Source organism: Lissotriton helveticus, chromosome 11, assembly GCF_964261635.1.
Source record: "Lissotriton helveticus chromosome 11, aLisHel1.1, whole genome shotgun sequence".
NCBI classification, from domain to species: Eukaryota; Metazoa; Chordata; class Amphibia; order Caudata; family Salamandridae; genus Lissotriton; species Lissotriton helveticus.
In genome coordinates, this window is record NC_136072.1 from 891,043,750 (window position 1) to 891,067,712 (window position 23,963).

Genomic DNA, 23,963 nt, shown 5'->3' on the forward strand with positions numbered 1-23,963 from the left:
GCAGTCAATTTAGAAATGGTCACAGAGCAGATATTAGTCTGACGGCTACTCCAGTGCCATAGCAAAAGTAGGAAGAATATGAGCCAGATGACGTGAGAACTGCAAGAAAAGCCAACAGTGAGGAAGAAGGAAAAGGCAATGGAACAGAGAAAGATAGCTGGAGAACACGGGTGTGGAAAAGAAATAGGCGTACCCCAAGAAAGAATATCTCAATAGCCCACTGCTGGGGTAGGAGGGATATTCTACCCACCACGACGTTGCCAATAAAATCTTATTTTTTCATTTGCACTACTGCTTGTAAATACCCATTGTGACTGAAAACTTACTAGTACCAACAATGCTGGTCAATAATTGCTACATATATTTTACCATGAATTTCCCATGTTTTCGAGAAAGACTCAAAGTGTGTGCTTGCTCTAGGCATGGCCTACTTGTCTTCGAGGAGGACATTTAAAAATCAGTTTTTATTATCAAGGTGAAATGCATGTCATCAATCTCGTTTGACCCCTTACAGAAACCTACGGACGGGAACTCGTGGGTATGCGGAGGAAATTAACTTTGAAGAGTTTCTGACCATTATGTCCTATTTTCGCCCGATGGAGGGAAAGATGGATGAGGAGCATGTTAACCTCTGTCGGAAAGACAAACTGAAATGTAAGCTTTTCTTAATATCTTTTGCATTTATTATCATTCTGGCTCCTATCCATTTTGCAGTTCTTTGCATACTTCCTCACTCTCTATGGTACCCATGCACCAGGCCTAGTCTTTCACGATGGTACTATACATAATTGTAAAAAAAAAAAAATGGAAGACTGCTGCTCCTCAAGACCAAAAGGCAACCTTCATAGACCTGCATCCATTTTGGATCAGGCTAATTCCCTCTTTCCTTCAAAGTAGGCTTACCTCATGTGCACCTTCAATACTAAATGAGAATACAAATCCATTCATAGTTCAAAAGTGAAGTAATGGTCGGGGACCCCCCTTTGCTTGATAAATTGAGAGCAAGGGAGTAGGAAAACCCTCAAGGTCATCCGTGGACAGAGGCTAAGCCTCTCATCCCTTTTCATCTCTTCTGGACCTTACCATGTCTTCCAATCGCAGTGCCCCATCACCGCTCCCAGCCCTTTGTTGACTCTGGGAACCTAAATAAAAAAGCATGAAAGTTGCATGACTTGTACAACTTCCTTGTTACTCTTTGGTTCTTTGAAAGCATCATTCGACTTTTACTTTGATTTAGTCCTTAACATAACCACAACATTTAAAGTTCTCCACAACATTATACCATATGCTTTGTTCTCTTTTTCACTTCTGAGATTAACACTGCTTTGTGTTGTGTCGCCACTGTGTTATTCCTTTGAGAATGTTGGTCCATGTCATTCATCGTATTTGACAAAAGCACAAATTGCACCCTCGCTACAAACACCAAAGTGTTTCCCTTGGCAGACATGACCCCGGATCACACATGAGGCTATTGAAATGTCATATTAATGGATTTAATAGCGTTTTAAGAATACAACGTCACAGACATGGCTTACTTCTGGATAGCCAGTCCTCCACGTTGACCCAACCCTGCTGTCAGTTTAATGAAATTGAAATCTTAGGAAGGTTTCTCTAGGGTGGGAATGTAGGACCTCTATTGTGTATACTGCTGTGAATCAAATGAAAGTAATTATGTATACCTTTTGAGGTGAATGCAGTCAAATCAAAGTTGGCCTGTTTCCTGTTTCATCTGTGTACGAGCTAAACTATATTCTAAAGTGGCTGGAGCCTTTCTAGATGTTTTTTAGACAAACACAAAAACAGTGAGTTCCAGTATTCCAGCTGTGCCATATTTTTCTTGGAGTGGATATGCATTAACCTTTTTAAGTAGCAGAGGGCACTTAAACCTGATGAAACTGCTAAATTGATCTGTGATTTCACAGAGTCATGGAGAAGAGGGTACTGTACGTAAATTCACTTAGACAGCGCAAAGATCCCTATTCTTTATAGCAGCTTACTCACCAGATGGAGACTCTTACGGCTCTTCTCTCTGGAGGCATAGACCTATTGGCATTCTACTTGAGGCAAATGCCTTCTTTGAACGAACACCTTTTCTTCACTAAAAGGTCCAAGAGCAGACTTCTGTATTTAGTCCTTCAGTTCTCCATTCACCACAAAGACCCCAATGCCCATCTCTGGCCAGGTGTGTACAGGTGATACCAGAGGCCACTGTGTGGACTAATGACCTTTTACAGCGTATGAAGCTAGGAAAGCTTCATTCTCTCTGCAGTGGTATTCATCCTGTCACCCAGTCAATACCTATGTCATAGCTCCCTTGTGCCAATGAAACTGGTGTCTAGTGGCACTTTGTAGACTGTGCAATGATGTAAACAAAAAATGACATCACTAATGGGCATTTGTTTTCCCTCCAGTTCTGTTCCACATGTACGACTCGGACAATGATGGGAAGATCACACTGGATGAATACCGAAGCGTAAGCGTTACTAGAGATATTTCTGCATCTGAGGATCACCACAAGGCTTGCGGTCAGGACCAACACTGCATTTCTCTCTCATTATGTAGGTGGTGGAGGAGCTGCTGTCAGGGAATCCGCACATTGGGAAGGAGGCAGCAAGGTCTATTGCAGATGGAGCCATGCTGGAAGCTGCAAGCATGTGTGTGGGGCAGATGGTAAGCACAGGTCACTCAGTGATCCACTTGAAGCGGCTGTCGGTGAATGTGTCCTTGCCGGTTAGGGTCTTCAGATTGTGGTGTCTTACCAGCATGAATTTGAGTAATTGGGATTGACCAATAAGTAGATGTTTTTCATATGAACAAGAATTCAAACTTTTCTTCTAAAACACATAGGGGAAGCTATAGGGGGCCACAGTTTTCATAGTATTGTGTTGCCTTTGTGTCACATATGGTGTCGCATGGGCAACACAATATTAAAGTCATATCTACCAAGCAACGCAAGGCCTCCTTGATAAATCTGGATTGACGCAAGGCAGCGCAAGTGGCTGCCTTGCGTTACTGTTCCTTGACCAGGTGTTCCATGGTGGAGTGTGGGTGTTTCCACGCATCCATCAATGGATTTTGGTGCATTCGCAGATCCATCAACACTGGGAAACCTGAGAAAGCATCACAATTCTACACCTTCTCAGGGTAGGTGCAACAAGGAGAAATACCACTATTTCCTCTTTCTAACTGTGGATTCTACAAAAAGAGGAAAAAGCCTCAGACAATTGTTTTCATGCTGGAAGGGGTCCTTTTCTGCACAAAAACTATTCTGCCTGCAACGCAGGCTGTAGATTGCGCGCCAGAGCAGGCAGGGACCAGGAATGGCTATATATTGGTAAATATAGTGCATTCCTGCCCTCTCTCATTCACGTAGTGCAGCAAGTTAACTTGCTGTATTGCGTTGCATGGAAGAATGATAAATCTGGCTCTAGATTTATAGGAATTAAATAGTAGTCGGCAAAGGTAAAGAAGGAGTACAGCACAAGAAAGTCCGATTGAAAGGGAGGGAAGTGATATATGTGGTAATATTCTGAAATTCCAAGCATATCTCTGTACGTCGATGTTAGGCACTTCTGCAATGACAGCTTGGTGTGCCTCTGTAGCAGTGCTCTTTAATTCAACTTTACAGTCTGCCAGCAGTAATCAATTAGCAGTTACAAAATATTTTCACAATCACCAGTGATTGCATTTCTATGATGATATACCTTCACCCAGCATACTTAGGTCAGAAGGTTTGTATGTGGTATCAGGTAACAGATTCATTCACATTCATTGTGTTTTGAAAGATATCGTGCACCGATGTTTGTGAGAGATTTCCCCCAGGTCCCACCAGGACATGGTGTCCTGATTGGAAACGTGCCCTGTTACCTTGGTTCCATTCAGTGGCCTCGCAAGAAGTGGAGAGCATCTTCTTTTATGTACAAAAGAGGTGTGGCCAAGAAGCATTCGAGTCGTCAGCAGGGCACACTTCATTCACACATAGAACATTTTTATCACATGTAGCAGAAGATTAAAGAGAATTGCTCCAGTGACACAGGGAACACGGGATGTGAGTCTTGCGTTATCTTTGTCATTGTAATCCAGCTACATCCGACTCAGGGAGAAACCGGTCTTGGATTGCTTGTATTCTGGTTTCCGGCAGTTTGACCTGGACTATTCTTATTGGAGCATGGTTAAGACTGATTTGCAAATGGCTGGGTCCAAACTGAGGTGAAAATGGTGAGCGAAAGATCAGTGGGTTGCAATGCTACCCGAGCGATTGCCATTGGTTAGACGAAATGCAACCATGTATCCAATAACCTTTTGCATGTTTGATTCTGTGTTCTTTTAGGTGCACTCTACGTGCCTAGGAGCTCTCATCCATCTGAAAGCACCTAGAGCCAAATATAAAAAGCTTTTTTCAGCTTGCAAATGACCCGATTAGCGGAATCGGTCCTTTTGCGAGCTGAAAAAAGCATTTTTAAATGTACAAAGTCCTATCTGTGAATCTGTAAGATATTACCAAATCGCAAATTGAGGTGTGAGTCGCCATTAGGAAGAGGCGTGCCAAGGGCAACCATTTCTCATAGCGACTTGCAGTGGCATGTATGAATGTTTTGCTACCAGAAGGCGTTCATAAAACATTCATACTTTACCGACTCTATGAAGGAGGTGGTAACCCATTCACAAATGAGAAAGGTTCCCCAAGGGACCCCTTTCCCTTTGTGAATGTGGGTGCCAACATTTTTTAAGACCACGGACCACTGACCACTGCCTACTCTTCTAAATTAAAAACTTGGTGGTCTGCTGAACCTAGCAGGTCACCATCCCAGTGAGTGCTAGCCATTCCCAACGGATTGCAAATCGCGACCTGCCTCATGAATATTAATGAGGCACGTCCCTTGCGACCCATTGGGAATCGCAAACAGTGTAAAACGCAATGTACACAGCTGTTTGCGATTTCCTAATAGCGAATAGCAAACATTAGCTATTAGGAAATCTCAAACGGAAGTTTATTTACATCTGGCCCCTAACTATCAAATAGTTCTTTTTTTACCTGGTTTATTCTTCATGTGTTGTAGTTACAATGGGGCATACATAATTGCAATAGAAAACCTAACAAAACTATCCTTTGTTGGGAAACATAAATGCATGCACATAAATGCTAATATTCCTATGTACAAATCTGTCCGTATGTAAAGCGCTCTGACATCCACTGGGGCTGGTTTCTGCTATATAAAAATCACAAATTGAATATAGATTTAGATATCCTTTTATATACTTTTGATATTTTGTATATCAGACTAATAGTCTTCCAAAAGGAACAAGAAGCTCCTGGAAACAGAGAAAAGTGAAAGGACGATGCTGAAATAAAGAGAATGAGTGAAAAACAGAAAGGAAAGACAATAAAGAAAAGAAATTAGCCAGAAAGAACGAGACAAATATAGACAGGGAGCGCAGAAGAAAGCGAACGAGGCAAAGGAAAACAACAGATGCCACTGAAGTTTATGTAATGTGCAGTGTTTGCTTAGCCTGATCCGAATACTGCTTAAAAGGTTTTTTATGACACGAAGCCTTTTGAGACTGCAACTCATGCATATTGCTAAAAGGGCACAAGTGCTGTTTGAAAATAGTCTAGTTAAATTCATGCATAAATTACACGCCTGGGACATCTTGTGCGTGTACGTGAAGACAGCTAAATAATGATTCACTGGCTGGGTGGAGAGGCAGAGGGCGCCCGGTAGGACAGAGGATTTAAAAACATGTTACCAATAGGTGAGACGTGCAAACAAACAAAACAAAAAAAAAGCATTGACAAAGCTGGTAGGCCAAGCTTATGATGACTCAAAACAGAAGCTAGCATGGATGTCGTGTCACCAAAAATACTGGGATAGCAGAAATGACAACACATACACGTTGACCTCAATGCATCACACAAAGTGACACCTGACCTTCTCAGAAAGTGATTTCAAATGACATTAACATCACAATAATTGACAACGCGAAGTTCTGTAATAATTCATAACTAAGATGACAACACAACACAGATACATGTTTATTTTAGATATTACCCACAGTTTAATTAGGATGATGACATGCCCAGGGAACATTACTTGTACTATTTGTATTAGATGAAATATTATGGATTTATTTGAAGAAGAGGATATAATGGCACAAAACACAGATCAACACTTGCAAACTTTAATCATCCATACCTGCTAACAGTTATGATTTAATGGTTCCCCTAGCGTATACCTGAATGACAATTGTATTGATAAATCATAGGGGAGGGAGGGGGGCAAAAAAGAGATGACAAAAACAATAATAGTTATGTTAATTTGTAAGGCACTATCACTTGTGTGAAGCAAAGTAGTGAAGGTATTGTCAATTCATCGTTCACAAATTCACTATAATGAAAATTGCAACCACCAGTTTAAAAATGTTTTTGTATTTTATTTTTTTTATATTTAATTAGAGAAGTGTGCATTGCACTGCTGAATTTATTAATCTTGCAGAATTCAAAGAATAATGTCCTAGTCCCAGTGGAAGCTATAGAAAATAAACCATACTCATCAAACAGTGTTTTCCTTCTATTCTTGGCAATGATTTTGTAACCTTCGAGGCCAGGGCTCCCAAAGACTGTGTAAGGCATCACAAGGGACATACCAGGGGTTGCAGCTGTGACCCCTGACAACTCCTAAATGACAGACCTGCAGGCCAGATCTGTTGACTTTGCCAGTGCTTCTTTTCTTGGAATAGCTACGTTCTTCTGTCCTATTTATAGAGAGGGGGGACACTAGGAGCTGATTATTAGGTCCAGTGACCATTGCTCCCGAAAAGTAACTAGTACACAAAGGGAGTCAATGTTGCTTTTAGAGAATGAAGAGGAAGAAACTTTTTTTCGTGTGCTACTCTATCTGTGGGGGACAGTGTGTCCTCATCATAATACCCTCATACACCCCGAAGGATGTCATGCTTCATCATTTGAACTTTGCTCCTCATCGGGCTGGTGCTGCAATGCCCTCTGGGTCCCCCGAAAGTTCTCTTTATCGGAGATCTTTTGATGAGAAGCCGTTTGGGTGCGTGGGTGTAAGTGGCAATGATGTCTAAAGTGGTGTGTTAAAAAATGACTGGAGGGAGAGTGGGTACTATTTATTAGGGTGATCCCTCTGTCATTGTTAAAACAAAGTGTGTAGTGATGCTCTAGGGGATATTATGTCCCTCTGTAGCTGGGTATATGTCCCTAATGGACATATATAACAGTCAACACACACTGTCCCCCACTGATAGAGTAGCACACAAAAAAAAGTTTCTTCCTCTTTCATTCTTTACACTGAACAGTGACTCCCTTTGTTACTACGTTCTTCTGGCTTCAGCCGAGCTCAACAGCCTGCATCCTTTCTGGTTTTCACCGTGCTGCTGGATGTCTATGGGAAAGTCAGTTGCGATAAGAAGTACATGTATTGGGCACTGCATCACCAATCTCTGATGCAAGAAACACAGCACAAGTTATATATAAGGATTGTGTCCTCACTTGCAGATAATCTCAGCAAACATGCAAGCACAGCGAAGGAGGATGTCGAGAAATGAAAATGTGTCTACTTGTCATAGGCAGACATAATTGCAAATATATTATTTCAGGCAACGTTCCAGAATACTTACCTGAGTAGGCATTTCATTGCATGAAGAGAAATTGTGTAGGAAGTTGAAACTGCAGCTCCTGCGTGTGAGCGAGGCATGCACTCCAACCAGGCTCCAGGTCCCATCAGTGCCATGCAGTGTGGTCCCAGTGACTGGCTCCAACCCTCTGCACCCCTCTGAGCCTTCCTCTAGGGGCTCAATGCAGGGACAAGGGACTGAATATCCCTGCAGCTCCCACCGCACATACAATGTTACTGGGGTTGGGACGAGGTCATGATGCTGGAACCAATAAGTAAAGTGGGGGAGCAAAAGGGAGGTGGTGACAGCTGCAGCAGCCTCACTATTAGGGAATGCATCCCTTGCCAGTCTCCTCTGCTGAGTGGGTATCTCTAGCAGTATGTTGGAGTTCCAAGAAATATCTAGGACTACATTGATCTTCAAGTGATTCACATTCTAATGGGAGAATGCACACCCATTTGTTCCCCATTTTAACTACGCTTTACACAAGTGCTAGAAGACTGAAAGATATGGCGTGCAACCTCAGTACGTGCTGTGCCTGTGAGCGTGAGCATAGTTCAGACACAACTGTGACCCACTTGGTTCAGCAGTCTTAGGTGCACAGTATTTAACCGCATGCGTGCGGGCGGAATTCCGCCCGTACGCTGGGATTTACTCATTCCCATGTTTCATGACGAGCTGGGCTCGTTATGAGCGTGCGAGGAGGCTACCTCATGACGAGCCCAGCTCGTCATGAGCGTCGAAGGGGTTAAAGGGTGGCCCGTAGGCCCCTGTAATTCATATTCCAATCCAAGTCATTCTTGATTTTGAACATTTCTTTTATCAATTCATTTATAAATCAATGTCCCATTTTTTCAGTTCAAACAAGCTGAGCTCGAAGACATTCACATTTCACAGATTTTATTGACAGTATGCTGTTTCCAACAGTGATGATCCATAAAAGATCATTCCTTGTTGTTGGAGCTCCATGAAATGTCTAGGACTACATGGCTCATCAAGTGGTTCTCCAGAAGAAGCTGGAGGGTCAGCGCACCCTAGTGGCAATTCTAGTTGCAGCCTTTGCCCCAACAATTTGCAAAAGCACGGAGAGGGGTAGGCTTGTCACAAGTGCAGGAACTTGCAGGAACTTGCAGCACAGAGCAGACCGTGGAGCTGTGTTCTGGGCTATCACTGTGGTCTGGCCAGTGGTGTAACAATAGCCCCCAGAGCCCCCATGGTGCAGGACGGTCTTGAGCTCCGAGGGGCCCTCTCCGGCACTGTGAACGGGTCCCTTGCCTGAGAGCACCTGACTGGGTCCGGAGTGTGGTGGGTCTCCCACCATGTACTTTGCAAGGGGGCCCCCCTCGAGTTTTGTTACGCCTCTGGGTCTGACCCACTGCCCACGGAGTTAAGGGGAGCACTCTTACTCAGGATCTCACTGGTAGCCTCCCGAGAGATTGCATTACGATCTGGCTACAGAAGCCAAATAAAAAAATAATGAAAGGGCTGCTTTTTACTCAATCACCAGTTTCAGCTAAGTTGCAGAAAAAGTACACATCTGTGAAATGCCATGGGGTGATTACAAAACCTAGTGGATAACCCAACAAGCCACCGGCTAACCTGAGCTCAAACAAACAAGCCAATCACTGAGAATGAGTGACACAATATCCCTTTCTGTATGTATGTTGCACTGACGTGAGATCTGCCAGACAACTAAAGCTCTGTATTGTGAAACCCAAACCTCAAATCGACACAAAGACTGAAATAGATTAACAAATATAAGGGCACCAAAGATATGCGATGCATGTCTGTCATGTTTTATTCATTTATTTGTGTATTAATTTAGTATTTTTATATAGTAACATAGTGGTGCCTCACAGACACTACAGGGCTATTTGAGCCAGGGAGGCAGTAGTTGGACTGGCCTACTGGGGAGTCTGGCAGACAGGGTGGATGGAGTTTCTCTGGAGCAATACCCTCAAAAGCCAACCTTCAGGCAGCACCGAATTTGCTGTCAAGGTTTTGAGAGTATGGAAGTGGCCAGTTGAGGGGAAGGATAGTAAGGAGGGTACTGCGGGGAAGGAGATCTGGAAGAAGATGTTGTTGAAAATTTAGCACAACTCCTTTTAAACAGGGTTCAGAATTATAATGCATCAGTTACCTGTGGCAGAAAAGGTTAGTCTTTTGTAACTTCAGCGCAGGCCTTAATTAGATTTTTTGTTCATGTCTCTGTATCTGAATAGGATTTGTAAAGCGTATTCTGGTGATCAAAGATGCACATCTCTTTGTAATTCTAAATTGTCTTCTCTCGTGCTATTCAAATTAATTGGCACAAACCTCACAAAGAATCTTCATGCTGCACTGATAAATTAGAATCTATAACTCCGAATGGTATCATTCTTAAGTGGGGGCTGGCTTGTACTGAGAGTGGTGAGGTGGGGGGGGGGAGGGCACAATAATACTGCAAAATGCAGCACACATAGAAACTACAAAAACAAGGAGAAATTAATCATTTCTCCTCCTAGCGCCAGTTTAAGACCAAGTTTATCCTGGTCTTATTTTTGGCAGTGCCCCATAAAAAAGTAACATTCTGGTGGCGATAACCCCTTGTAAATATGCCCCTTAGTGTCCTTTTACAGAGTCTTGAACCTTGTGTTGTTTTACAAAGCTTAAAACATGTTCCTACTGAATGTTTTACTCCACACATATGCCATGATTTCAAACGGGTGGAATGGACTTTCTTCTTCCGTAAAGCAGGAGTAACACTGGCACCTGGCACTGCGAGATGGCCCAGTTTGAAAGGGGCAGTGTGTGGGCTGATTTTTGAAATCCTGTTGGCAGTGACAGGACAGAAGATGGTGGCTTCCTTCTGGGTTCCTCATTATGACCTTGTTTCATCTACTATTTGGTGTCACCAGAGAGCCATCGGAGTCAACAAGATGAAGGAGATTGTATCTGAAGGGTGGGTGCCTCAGACGGAGCCTTCTGAAAAAACTGCCTCAGTGAAGAAAGTGGGGGCTGCGCTCCGACGCTGCCCTGGCCGACATATTGTGGTGGGCCACTGCTGCAAATGAAGGCACAGAGGATACAGTTGGACCGGGAGCTACCTGAAGGGAAGAGCCCAGGCGGCCTGGAGTCCGCCACCCAGGGTTGTTGAGGGGCATGGGGCGGCAGGCTCTTCTGTGTGCTGCAGTTAAACTGGATGATGCCATGGAGAGATGGTAGCTGGTGGGACTAGCCAGGGGAGTACAGATGACCATTGGAGGGGTGGGGGGGTTCAAGAAGCAGCCATAATACTATGGAGACATTCGCAAATGAATGATTCCTACTGCCGCCTATCATCTGCTTGCTGATTGGAACTGCAGTGTAGAGTGCAGCCTAAGCTGGGTATTCTTCCAACCCCCCAGAACAATACTTTCCTTTGCTACTGACTCCCTTCCCCTTTTTCTACCATTGCAGATAAAAGAAAATGTTTTAGGCCCTCTCAGTAGGGTGAAGGATGGAGGCAGAATTGATTACATACCAGAGGCTACCGAGGAACTGGATGCTACTATGGGACAATGTGTCTACTCTCTACCAATGCAATGAGCCACGATATGGTCCATACATCGGTTAAGACTGAAAGAGGTGGGACGGTGGTGAAAGGTAAAATTGAAGGGCTTAAGAATAGAATAGCAGGGGTAAAGAAAGAAAAGTTTGAGTTGAGAGGCAGAGTAATTGCTCTGGAGACTTGGGGGCAGATTTACAAGGCACTTGCATTGTCCTTCCTCTTTCTATCTGTGATGCATCCTGCATCATGCATAGAAATAGGAAATTGCCTCTCAGCATTGATTTTGTGCAGGGAGGTATTTCTTCCTGCACAAAAGCGATCATGCCTGTAACATAAGCACCATTGCAGTACGGCGCAAGGGTGCCAGCGCTGATGCTAGACAGCACACTGCGCGCCAGCACAAGGAAGGACCAGAAGTGTGCCATATCTTAGCAGATATAATACATTTCTGCTCTCCCTTTCACGCAACACAACATAGCAAGTTGCCTTGCTGTGTTGCATGAAATATTAGTACTCGAGCTATCTGAAGCAATCAACACCATCTCACGTTCGATCCTGATCCAAAGACTGGTAGAGATGGGTGATGCCTGAAAAGCCCTGGTTTGGCTCAAAAACGTTTTGAGGGATCAAACCCATACGGTGCAGCTAGAGACTTTAAACTCCTGAACCATGGCCCTAGACGGGGGGTGTGCTGCAGGGCTCATCCATGAACCCCACCCTTTTTAACATCTACATGGCTCCTCTGGCTCAAGTGATAAGATCATGCGGATTCGAAGTTCTCATTTGCAGATGACATGCAACTTAGGGGGAGCGGCCGACCCCAGTTCTAGGTGCCACCAGTCTTCAGACCAAAAAGTGTGCGTTTCATGGGAAAGCAAGATTTCTGTGTTTCCAGTATTCAATTGAAGACGGTTGGATAACATCCAAAGAGTAGTTTGCTTAATGCATTCACTGAATCTGATTTTAGTAGATTCAGGATGATGTTCACCTGGAGCCGTGGCTCATTTTAGGAAACCAATTCTGATGACACACTCAATCTCCTAATGACTGAAGAACACCAAGAGAAGTTCACCACCCTGCTTTTGTCTGAACGATGTGAAGGCCTTGAATGTTGCTCGGACCTCCATGCAGCCCAAAATACCAGAGCACAGTTGGCATATGACCTAAGGAAAAGAGACCTTGTCACAAAGAGCAGGAGGGTGATCCCTGTCAAAGTCAAGATGCATTTGAAATGTCTTTGCTTGCATTTTAAATACAGGTGGGGAACTTACAAATAATAACTACAAAACAATGGGGTATATTTACTAACAATTTCCACCGGCTTTGTGTCACAAAAGTAATGTGAAGCGGTGCAATTTGGGATTTACATTCCAGCACAAAACTTTATTTGCACTGGAAAGTAGCCCTAAAGCTCTGCTTTGCGTCTAAGTGGCATACCATGGTGGTACAAGGGTGGTCCTGTGCAACCACCCATGGTTTCTGATGCAAAGCCCTATCTACTAACATTGTAGTCAGGGCTTTACGTCAAAATATATCGCCTCTTTGAGGCTGGAGTTAGCTTGGAGAAATGTTTTTATTTCACCAAACCTTTTCAACTTTGTGTACTGCACTGTGCAGCACACATACAGAGTGTAACATGTGTTAAACTATGTCTAACCATGGTGTTTTGTACACTGAAAGGGTAACCTTCCAGTACAAAACCTAAACTTGACCACACACACACACCTGTGCACTATGGTGCAAGGGTATGTGCATTGGCGATTGGCAGGCAAAAAATTCACCAGCTAGGGGAGAGAAAAACAGCACCATAACATAACATAACATAGCTCAGTTGATAGTCAGTAAATCTGCCCCAATATCTATGTGCATCAGACACTGAGAACATTTTGATCACAGGAAAAAACTGTGGGGGCATTTCTGCCTCCAGTGAACGGGACGTCACATACTTTGCTGTCGAAGAGCATGTTTGTCAAACTCTATTCCATATAATGTAATCATTATGAGCCACGGCTTGAGTCTGCTATAGCTGAACTGAAAGCATCTATTTTAAGTATTCAATTTCTCCAGGCAACCTTATTTAAAGAATAGAGCACAGGGGCAATATTTGCTGCATTGTATACTACATAATTGCTTTTAAATTAGATTACGTTGGGAGCCTCAGGCTCTTTTGAGCATGATGCTTTCCAAGTACCTTTCATACTTCCACTCCACTTCTGGCATTTATCTGCCCAACGTCATCCACCTCCTTCACAGGGAGTCTAAATGAATCCATCACATTTTGAACAATTCGGAGCGCCCTCGTCTTCGTCATGGGCTGACAAAAGATAGCCACTCCTTGGCCAAAGCCTTCATATCTTATGTGAATACTTCTAAGGGGATACAGGCTTATCAAGCATCTATAACCCAGTGGGTATTTTTACTCGTATCCATGAGTGTTAATTAGAGCAGTCTTCTACCTCTTATTGGCATCCATGTGCCTGTGACCTTCATGGAATTTTGACAACTTGTAAAACAGGAGACACCTGTAGACCTAAGAGGACAGGGATATAACGTATATCTGCAAAAACAGAATCTCATTAATCGTACATTACAATGTATTGTTATATGCAAAAAAATCAGTAGACAAAGGTATGCCCAAAGAAATGAATCCTTGTATTCTTTCAAAATTACAAGTTGCACAGAGTGGCACTGGGGTTCTCAGAAAGAGCACAGAGAGACAACTGCGAACTCTGGAAACTCCTACATCATGAGCCCATGCTCTTTTCATCGCTTTTCTCTCCAACATACTTCACCTATTTCCTTTGTCTTCATCTTAACTCCATTCCACACTGTCCTTTACCTCAGCTGTCTTACCTCCTTCCGATCTTATCCACTTCTCTCCCTTTCTATACCCCCTCGTTATTGGTTTCACCTTTCATCCCATCGCACCTTGTCCACTTCCGCTGTCATCGCACCTTGGCCCAGCTCTGGCCATTCCGCGTTCATGGCGTTTGCCTAGCTGTGCAGTTACCGCATAGTGCGGGGGTTGCAGCACATACACAAATAGAGCAGCGGTGGAGGGTCGTGCATGGGCGGTGGGAACGTTCAACTTTCTATCTGCATTTACACGCTTGCTAAGGGTTGTAGTGAGTTAAACAGTCCAACTGTGTGACTGTTGTTAGACTAGTCATAAGTAGCTATGCTGCTTTCTGCTATAGTGGTTGTTTCATAGTAGGACCCTGGCAGGTTGCACACAATTGTGGGAGATCTGATCCAGTGCAGCCTTGTTTCAGCTAGCAATGCCTAGTTCCTGCATACTCAAGTAGCCACACTTACTGCAATTTATAACAATGTCAATTGATTTTAGCCCTTCCCAATGTACACAATTACCATATTCAGAGCCTCCACACCACATGGTAGAGCGTGCATCTGCATCCCTGTTAAGCAACATCTTAGGTGCATAACCGAGGCTGGGAATGGTTTAAGCATGCTACACTTGGTTAGATTAAAGGGAGAAGCTCATGATGTTGACTTATATATTTATTTATTTATTTATTTATTTTGAGAGTTTTATACAGCGCGAACAAGATCTTTGCAGATATCAGAGCGCTTTACAAGTAAAAAATACAAAGTAAAATATACAAAGTAAAAATACAAAGTAAAGAAGCGAATATACAAAGTAATATATGAGGTAGTTAGGTACAAGGTGCTAGTTACATAGGTATGTCAAAGGACATGAGGTAGGTAACAGGTGTGGTAGTGTAGGTACACTGAGTATAGACAAACAATTGTGTCAATAGCATAAAGTGCAATAGCAAGGAGCATATACTTGCTTAAGCGTGTTTAGAGTATTTAGAGTTTAAAGGTGGGCCTAGTTGAGGTGGGTGTGTGCAGGATGTATCGTCCCACAGGTGCGATAGTAGAAGGGAAGTAAGGATCGTTGAGGTGGAGAGGGTAAAGTGTGCAAAGTCAACCAGGTGCGTCAACAATATAACAATATACATAATCAACCAGGTGCATCAAACATTATAACAAAATACAAAGAGTGAGCGTATACAATTACGTAATTCGATAATACAGGGTACAATAGGCCATGGACGGGCAGGACTTACAGCGCAGATTCATGAGTGATACGTAGAAATAGGTCATGTGTATTTTGCCATGAGGATCGCTTTAACTTCATTCTTAAAGATAGTGTTGGAGGAGATGAGCCTTGTTTCAGGAGGGAGTGAGTTCCAGATCCTGGGTGCCATTCCTGAAAAGGAGCGTTTATACGTTTTTTCCTTCCGAAATCTTCGGGGTTTCAGCAAAAGATTGCTTGTGCTCCTAGTAGTTCGGGAGCCACCCGAAAATGTCAACTTTTGAGTGAGGTAGGCGGGTGAATTCAGATGCACAGCCTTGTGTGTCATGCATGCGATTTTCAGTTGGATTCTGGCTTCAAAAGGTAGCCAGTTCAGTGATTTAAAGTCCGGGGAGATATGTGAGTGTTTTTTTGAGCCTGTGACGAGTCTCGCTGCGGCGTTAAGGGACGCTCTTAGGGGTGCCGTAGTAGTTAGGGGGAGCCCGCAGAGGGCGGTGCTACCGTATTCTATGTGCGGGATGACTATAGATTGTACTGCAGTTTGGAAGTCTTTGGCAGGAAGGAAGGGTTTAAGTTTTCTCAGGGTATTGATTTGGAAGTTCGCTCCTTTGGTTGCCTTGCTGATGTGCTGCTGCATGTTGAGATTGGTGTCAAGTGTTATGCCTAAAGATTTTGCTGAGTCTACTACGATGGGCTGTACATTTAGAGCCGTTAATTGCTTAAGCCATGTTTGAGCCGTGGATATTTTAGCGGGAGGTGAGATCAGGAGGAACTCGGTCTTCAGAGCATTGAGTTTGAGGTGATTCTCTGCAAGCCAGGATTGGGTGTTACTGATCGTGGTGTTCAGCAGCATGATGTCCTTGGGAGATTGTATTTTGAGATAAAGTTGGGTGTCGTCGGCGTACATGTGAAAGTGCACATTAGAAGCCTGTAGCAACGTGGTGAGAGGTTCCATAACTAGGTTGAACAGTGTTGGGGAGAGGGAGGATCCTTGAGGGACGCCTAGCGATACCGGTACCGGAGAGGACAGCAGGTTGTTGCTTTTGATTCTTTGTGTCCGGTTGTGTAGAAATGAGGTGAACCACTTTAGCACAGTCCCAGATATGCCCATTCTTGTGTTTAACAGTTCGAGTAAGTTCTCATGTTTAACTGTATCGAATGCTGAGGAGAGATCCAGAAGGATGAGGAGACAGGTATCGTTTTGGTCTAGGATTTGGAGGGCATCGTCCACTATGTGAGTCATGGCAGTTTCGGTGCTGTGCCCTGCTCGGAAGCCTGACTGATGAGCGTTTAGGAGATCAAACTTATCTATGTGTTTAGTCAGTTGTAGTTGAACGCATTTTTCCAACAGTTTAGCGAGAGTGGGAATGTTTGTAATAGGGCAGTAATTGTTTAGATCAGTGGGGTCTGCTGTTGTTTTTTTTAGTAGCGGTGTGACTTGGCCTACTTTGAGGGCGTTGGGGATGGATCCTTGTTGAAGAGAGCTATTGATAATCTTAGACCAGAGTGGGAGAAGCCACGGGGAAAAGTCTTTTACAGCGTTAGCAGGAAGGGGGTCAGAGAGGTGATTGGAAGGTTTCAAGGCGCTGAGCAGTCTGCCAATTTCTTCTACGGAGTAAGTGTCAAAGGATGACCAAGTAGCATTGTTCTTTGGTTGAGGTATTGCTGAGTGTCGGGGGTTGGAGTACAGGATAGCGTCATTGAGGAGATCGCTTCTTATTCTCTCTGTTTTTTGGATAAAGAAGGCAGAGAAGTCTTCGCAGGAAGGAGTAACGCCCATGGAGCTGATTGTCTGGGGATGCTCTTTGGATTGTGTTCTGACTAACTCAAACAGTTTTCTTGGACGATTTTTAGCTTGGGCGAGCTGGAGGCTGAAGAAGTCTCTTTTTGAGCGTTTTATTTTCCTGAAGTAGGCGTTTCTCTGTTTCTTTAGACTTTTTAGGTGCACTGCAGAAGGGGCTGACCTCCAGGTGCGCTCTGCCATTCGCATCGCCCGTCTATCCTCATTGAGGCTTCCGTCATACCATGGGTTGGAAGTCTTCTTGGACGAGACTCTTTTCAGTTGCATGGGCGCCACCTCATCGATTATTGTGGACATAGTATTGAGATAGTAGTCAGTCAGAAGTTGAACGTCTGTATCGCCGGGAGGGGGAAGTAGCCGATTGCAGCTGTTAGGTGGTAGGGAGTTTGGGTTGAGTTTCTTCAAGTCTCTTTTCCACACTTTGTGCTTAGGGGGTTGAACTGAGTTAAGTCTGGTTTTTTCCTTGATGATGAAGGAGACAATATGGTGATCTGACCAGTCACAAGGTTGGATTGACTCCAGTTGAATAGCGCCCTCTTTGGAGATGATAAGGTCAAGGGTAGAACCTCTCTTATGGGTCGGGCTGTTGCATATTTGGTTGAGATCAAGTGCGTTGAGTAAGCTTTTGAGGCTGTTTACCACTGTGTCACTGTTGTCATTCCAGTGGAGATTGAAGTCGCCAAGGAAAATTTGGGTGTGCTGTCGTCCTGAGTTGGCTGTAATTGTGTCCATGAGTTGTTGGACGAAGGAGAGATTGTCCCCAGGAGGGTGGTATATAATGTGTAGTGAACATACCGGTTTGCTTTCGCTGATGATATCAAGGCAGAGGTATTCACAGGAAGTAAGAGAGGAGACGGTCACTTTGGAGACTGAGAGGTTGCTTCTGTAGATGCAGGCAATTCCACCGCCTATCTTTTTGTCCCTGTCAAGTCTAATGATACAGTAATTGGGGGGGACTAGGATATCCAGTATAGGTGTGGAGGAGTCAGACAGCCATGTTTCAGTCAGAATGGCTAGGTCCAGTTCCAGGGACATGATGAGTTCGGCGATATAATATATATATAATCCTATATAATCCTTCACTGATCAATAAGGGAATTTGGTTATAAGTGAAAGTACAATAATAAGTAGCAGTAGCAAACACATGGTTGCCATTATGAGCATGAATGAGTTTTCATTCTAGGAAACAACATTCAAAGGTATGTCACTAACATGGCACATATTTACACTACACAACTTCACACCACACATTTCCATGCCACACAATTCCACAACAAACAATTCTAATCCAACACATCTCTCTCTTGCACTTCTATCAACCCTGTCAACTCTTCCCCACACACCCAGTGCCCCTCTCATCTCTCCCTCACACTGCCTCTACCACCTCTCATCTCACAATCCCACTCCCTCCTTCACACTCCCTATCTGCTCTCTATACTGCCCACTCACACATTTTCCCATACCTTTTAAAGGGTTCCGTCCCTCAATACCACACTCTCCTCCTTTTATTAGAGTGTCTTCTGTGTGCACAGGTACACAGGCTCTTTATGATTCTGTGGCCTGCTCAACCCTTCTTTCTCTCTTTCTCACATACGCTTTCTGCTCCTCTGTCTCAAGTTCATTCACCACTTCCTGCACAGACCATCTATCTCTCTCCATCTTCCTTTCTATCTGTTATGTGCAGCTCTCATCCCTATCTATTCACCATGCCACATATTTCCGCTACACAAATACACTCCACACCACACAATACCACAACTTATAATTCAAATACAACCTACATAATTCCACTCCACACCACATGCATCCACTACACTTCAAACCCAAACACAAGGGTAAAAAACATTGTCATTTACAAAGCCAAAAGCTGTAACTCTCCCAAATGCGAGACCTGCTGCATTGCAAATGCTTGTTACTTCCTGCGTTTTGCTTCTATCCCTTTTAAACATCATCTTAAATATATATTCTGTATCCATCAGGGTTTGCTATTTCTGCAATAGTTTAATTTCACTAATGGAAGTGCTCAGCTTAAGTCTGGCCTGCCAGTGATTTATACGCTGCTACTGGTGCCAGGCAGCCAAGAGCTTTACTGCTGCCTTACATGCTTGGCACAGCCGGTGTTTTTGTCTTCAGAGTTCCACGGATGCCAGTGACGCTTCCAGCATCCGGTGCCAGGCTGTTTTCAGTTGTATTCTGTGCGCTAAAGTTAGCCCATTTGTCTTTGTCTTTTTTTTATACAGACACCGGATCAAGTGTACGAGGGGATAACTTTCGAAGACTTCCTCAAGGTCAGAACTGCATTTAACATATTGGCTTGAAATCAAGAATTCTAATAGATTTGTATGGATCTCGCTGCTGGAATGCTTCAGTAGTGCCTTGAAGGTCATGACTGTGGTGCGTCTGCAGCTATGTGTGATGTCATTGTAGCAGGAGATGCTGCAGGGGAGGAGAGGGGGTGGAATAATTTGCTGGGAAGAACAAACAGGTGATGGGTGGAATGCTCAAATCAATCTTAGCTACTCTAATTATTCTGAGATGCATTCCAGACCATCTTTTTTTTTTTTTACTCGCTTTGCCTCTCCAGACAGTGAGCAACAGTATTGACAATCAGCCGGGGTCCTGGTCCAATGGGAATAATCCAGCCAGAAATGCCAAGACAGGTCCCCTCTAAATGCCAACAAAGCAAAACCATGAACACTATATGCCATGCTGAGCTTCCTCAGTCAGGTGCATTATATTAGTCCTATGGCACATGAGCTACTGGTCCCACGGTTGGGCATCCAGGGCATCACTAGGAGGAAAAAAAACGGTGGGTGCAGTGCTTGAAGTAATTTCAGACGCTGGGACAAATTTCACTGTATAACTTTTTTTGCTCACTACGTATTACTGAGGATGCCAAACAAATGCTGGTGTTACCATCAAGTTACAAAATAATGGAGTTCACCCAGCACGTCATGCGGACCTGGGTAAAATGCGGTACAACAAAGAAAGGCCCAGTGGAAGCACAATGATTATATAAATATCAAACATCAACTGATAAATTGATTGCAAATACTACTTATGCATATTCAGAATATTTAATCATATTGAACATATAGTACAGCATGTTCATAGTATATTGGTCAAAACGATTTAGTGAATAGGTGGGGTGAAAAGAAGTGCATCAAGGCGCAGGAGTGAGGGTGAGTGAAGGAAGGAGGGCAGTGGACAATGTATACATCCAAAACACTCAAAAAGGCCTGTCCAGCCTTAACCAAGGCTGAACTATTTACAAAGCCGGAATATCACAGGGTGAAAACGTGAATCAATCACGGTTGTCCATATTCAGTACAAACAACATAAGACTGTCGACGTTTCGACCCAAGGTTAGTGTAGGCAACTCTGCTCCTTACAAATGGGTCTTCATCAGGACCAAGGGGGGCACCTACAGATAATTGGGAAGACACTTTTAGTACATTGGGTGATGGATAAGGATATAGTAGAGACAGATTGAATCCATAAAGTAAAATAATTTCCATCCGTCCACCTAGAGCTGTGGCGGAGAGGACAGACCCGTACGCTCAAATGGCAGAGAGGGACTGATTCTTGACAATTGACTGCAGCAGAGGATTAATGTGCAGAGCGTCAGCATTTGTGGGGAATGGGGCAGAGGAAAATAGCATGAGGAATAATAAAATTGGAACTGTCCCCATTGACGAGAAAGGAGAATCTAAATCCTAAAAACACCGCTCAGCGCCGGCTGATGCCGTACTTGGAGAACATACCTGAACATGCTCTGTGTCATGCGAGAGCTGTAGCGTGCAGCTGTAGCTCTAGCATGACAAAGAGCATGTTTTTCGGCTGTGTTTTAAGCTATTTAACAGCGAAGCCTCAGTGCTTTGTTCTACTCTGTCCTTATCCATCACCCAATGTACTAAAACTCTGTTCCCAATTATCTGTAGGTGTCCCCCTTGGTCCTGATGAAGACCTGTTTGTAAGGAGCAGAGCTGCCTACGCTAACCTTGGGACGAAACGTCAACAGCTCTATGTTTTTTGCACTGAATATGGACAACAGTGATTGAGTCACCGTGTCCCCCTGTGACATTCCATCTTTGTGAATAGTTTAGCCTTGGTTATGGCTGGACAGGCCTTTTTAGCAATAAAGAGAAAGAGAGAAATACAGAAAAGAGTTAAATTAGGAGAAAGATAGAAAATACAGTGACAAACGAGAAAGCAAGGATGAAAAAGTACCTGCAAGAGTGAGCTAAAGGGACAGGAAGTGAAGCGTGCTAGAAGAATGAGGGAGGGAGAAAGACTATTCAGCCTTGGTATTATGGAAGGTAACTACTGGTAATGGGTTAGGGCTGTTACCATCCTGTTACATACCTGCAAACTTGACGAATAATCGCATCATGTGCGGAGGGAGGCGGGTCATTGGAGGGAGCGAGCCTCATGCTGAGAAGTACCCAGGTACTTTTGAAGCCCCCCACCCTGCCCCTAGCCCCCTCCCCCCCTTAAAAAAAATGAGTTTGCTGATGCTGGTGCGGAGGTCCTGGGGTGTTTTCTCACCCCTGGAGTTCAGAGCATTGGAAAACTAGCTGGAAAACCACTATTTACAGTGGTTTTCAGCTCGTTTTCCCTGCTTCCCTGTGATATTGGCTCCTCACCGAGATACCATGGGACAGGCCCGGTTCCAGGAATTTTTATCTGTGTGGACGAAGGGTGCGTTTGGGTGGGCCAATGGGGGCTCAATTTATAACCATTCTGAAGGTAGACTACAAGCCATAGAGCATAGGTACTCACAAACATTTGCCCAGGGGCCACAAAGTACGGTCTGTGGTGTGACCGAGGGCCGCATGGGTGCCAGCAGGGTGACAGTGGGTGGTCTGGGTGGGTCAGGGACTGTGTAAGGAGGTCTTGGATTTTTTTAATAAACGGGCAAGCATTTATTTTCAGGTTCATAAATGCTTGCCTGTTTACTTATTTTTTTTAATATTCATGTTCAGCAACTAAACATCAGCTTGTGCTGCAGTTCACCAGGGGGGCCGCACGTAAAGGTCTAGATGGCCTCAAGCAGCCCCAGGGCCATACTTTGAGTATCACTGCCCTAGAGTTACACATGGAAAACGATTCAGCAAAATCTAAACGGTAGCGTAAATGAAATAACACATCCTTGAACTTAATGACATCAGAAGAAGTTATATCATATGACCTTTGGCCCTCAATCTTCCAACGAAGTGATGTCACATGACCCTAACCCTTATAACATCACAATAATTGACATAACTGAAGTTATAATAAAAGCCATAATGAAACATGACTAATACAATAACAGAACGTTGAAAAATGTCTGTTTTAGATACTGCTTGTATTAGGGTGCTGACGTCATATGGAAGGAGATCATTCAACATTTTTCTTAGTTTTTCATGAAAAATTATGTGTTCATCTGAAGAGGATAGATCCACATTTATTCTTAGATAATGGTCAGACATTTATGATTCCTTTGTGGCTGCTTATGCAATGAAGCATGCACTGCCTCTATGGGAATATTATAATTAGGGCTCCCTGTTTTCCGTTTTTACTGATTTTTACAGATAAATACAGACAGAAAACATTTATTTTCTTGTCTCTGTCTATTTTTAAATGTGGATAAAAACGGAGATTGGGTTGCTTTTTGATTAATTCTGAATACTGTCTGCCATGACTGCCAGGCCAATAGCTGTGTGAATTGATAGATAAGGGGATTCATTTTTCCACAAAACCCAAAATAAATATGGATAAATACAGATGAAATTAACAAAAAATAAATATGGATAAATACAGATGGAAATGTCCAAAAAATAAATACCATAAAACCGGGAGCCCTAATTATAATATATGCCATATCCTACATTATATTACTCTGTGCATCAAACACAGACTAAAATACATAAACACCTTCATAATCCACATACAGAAACAGCTGGGTCTGGTGGACTAATGCGTCCACTGTAGGGGCCTGTGCTCGGCCGAGCACTTTGCCAGGGCCGGATTTGGTTCCCAGTCCGGCCCTGGCCATAGGTCATGTTTGGGTAGGTGTGGCCCACCCGCTAGAACTGGGCCTGCCGTGGGATGGGAGCCGATATCTTGTGTCACACGGTGGCACCATGTGAGTCGGCAGGTATACTGTTACGTCCCAATTTGCGTAAATAATTGGGTCCGCGCTCCATGAAACAAACCCGTTTTGTTCTGTGCTCACATCAACTTTTCACTGCAAAATATATTTTACATAGCAAAGTTAGCAGAGGTAGCCATTTCCACCACTTTGCTTCCTGTGAACACCCGTGACAAATTATAGTAAGGCTGGGCCTGACTGTGTGTGAAACAGCAGCACATCGGTGTACAACAACGCACATTAATAACTGGGTGGCCGAGGCATTGCCTTGGGGAAACTTGGGTTGTTCTTTATGACGTCATCCCCTGACAGCTGTGCGTGTCCCACTCCTTTTCAGATCTGGGAAGGAATCGACATTGAGACCACGATGCACGTGCGCTTCCTGAACATGGACACGATCGCCTCGTGCCGCTGACGACATCGAAAAGACCGGAAGATGGCAGGGACCAAGAACAGGCTCAACACGAGGAAAAGTTGCACTTGTTGTACTAATAGTATTTATCTTACTGTACAGAACTCGGAAGTGAATACAAACTATATTTTCCCCATTGGGAATGATGTGCCTACTTTAGCAGAAATCTATAGAGCAGAAGTGATCTATAATAAATTGCAATATTTATGTACTCAGGACCAACAGATCGTTTGTGGCATTATTTCATAACAATTCTGTGGTGTGATCTGGAATGCAGGTCGGCAGGCCTGAAGTAGAGAATTATCCGAGATTACACATGTGTTGCAGACATTGTGGGGCCTGACTTCCAAATGCTTTGCGATGGGTTTGTGTTACTTTTCCAAAGATAGG

At 43.8% G+C, this 23,963-nt stretch overlaps 1 protein-coding gene across 2 annotated transcripts in view; it reads left to right on the plus strand.

Moving 5' to 3' along the window:
• Positions 1-23,963, plus strand: part of TESC (tescalcin) — a 468,355-nt gene that overhangs the window by 251,967 nt on the left and 192,425 nt on the right. Inside the window, exons 4-8 of one of the 2 annotated variants that reach the window (XM_078667128.1) lie at positions 515-654; positions 2,412-2,473; positions 2,563-2,670; positions 19,269-19,316; positions 23,499-23,617. In XM_078667128.1, coding sequence (XP_078523254.1) covers positions 515-654; positions 2,412-2,473; positions 2,563-2,670; positions 19,269-19,316; positions 23,499-23,576 — 436 coding nt within the window. In that variant the 3' untranslated portion in view covers positions 23,577-23,617. Of the gene's footprint in view, positions 1-514; positions 655-2,411; positions 2,474-2,562; positions 2,671-19,268; positions 19,317-23,498; positions 23,792-23,963 lie in introns of those variants that run through there. The other variant, XM_078667127.1, reaches the window with a different exon arrangement.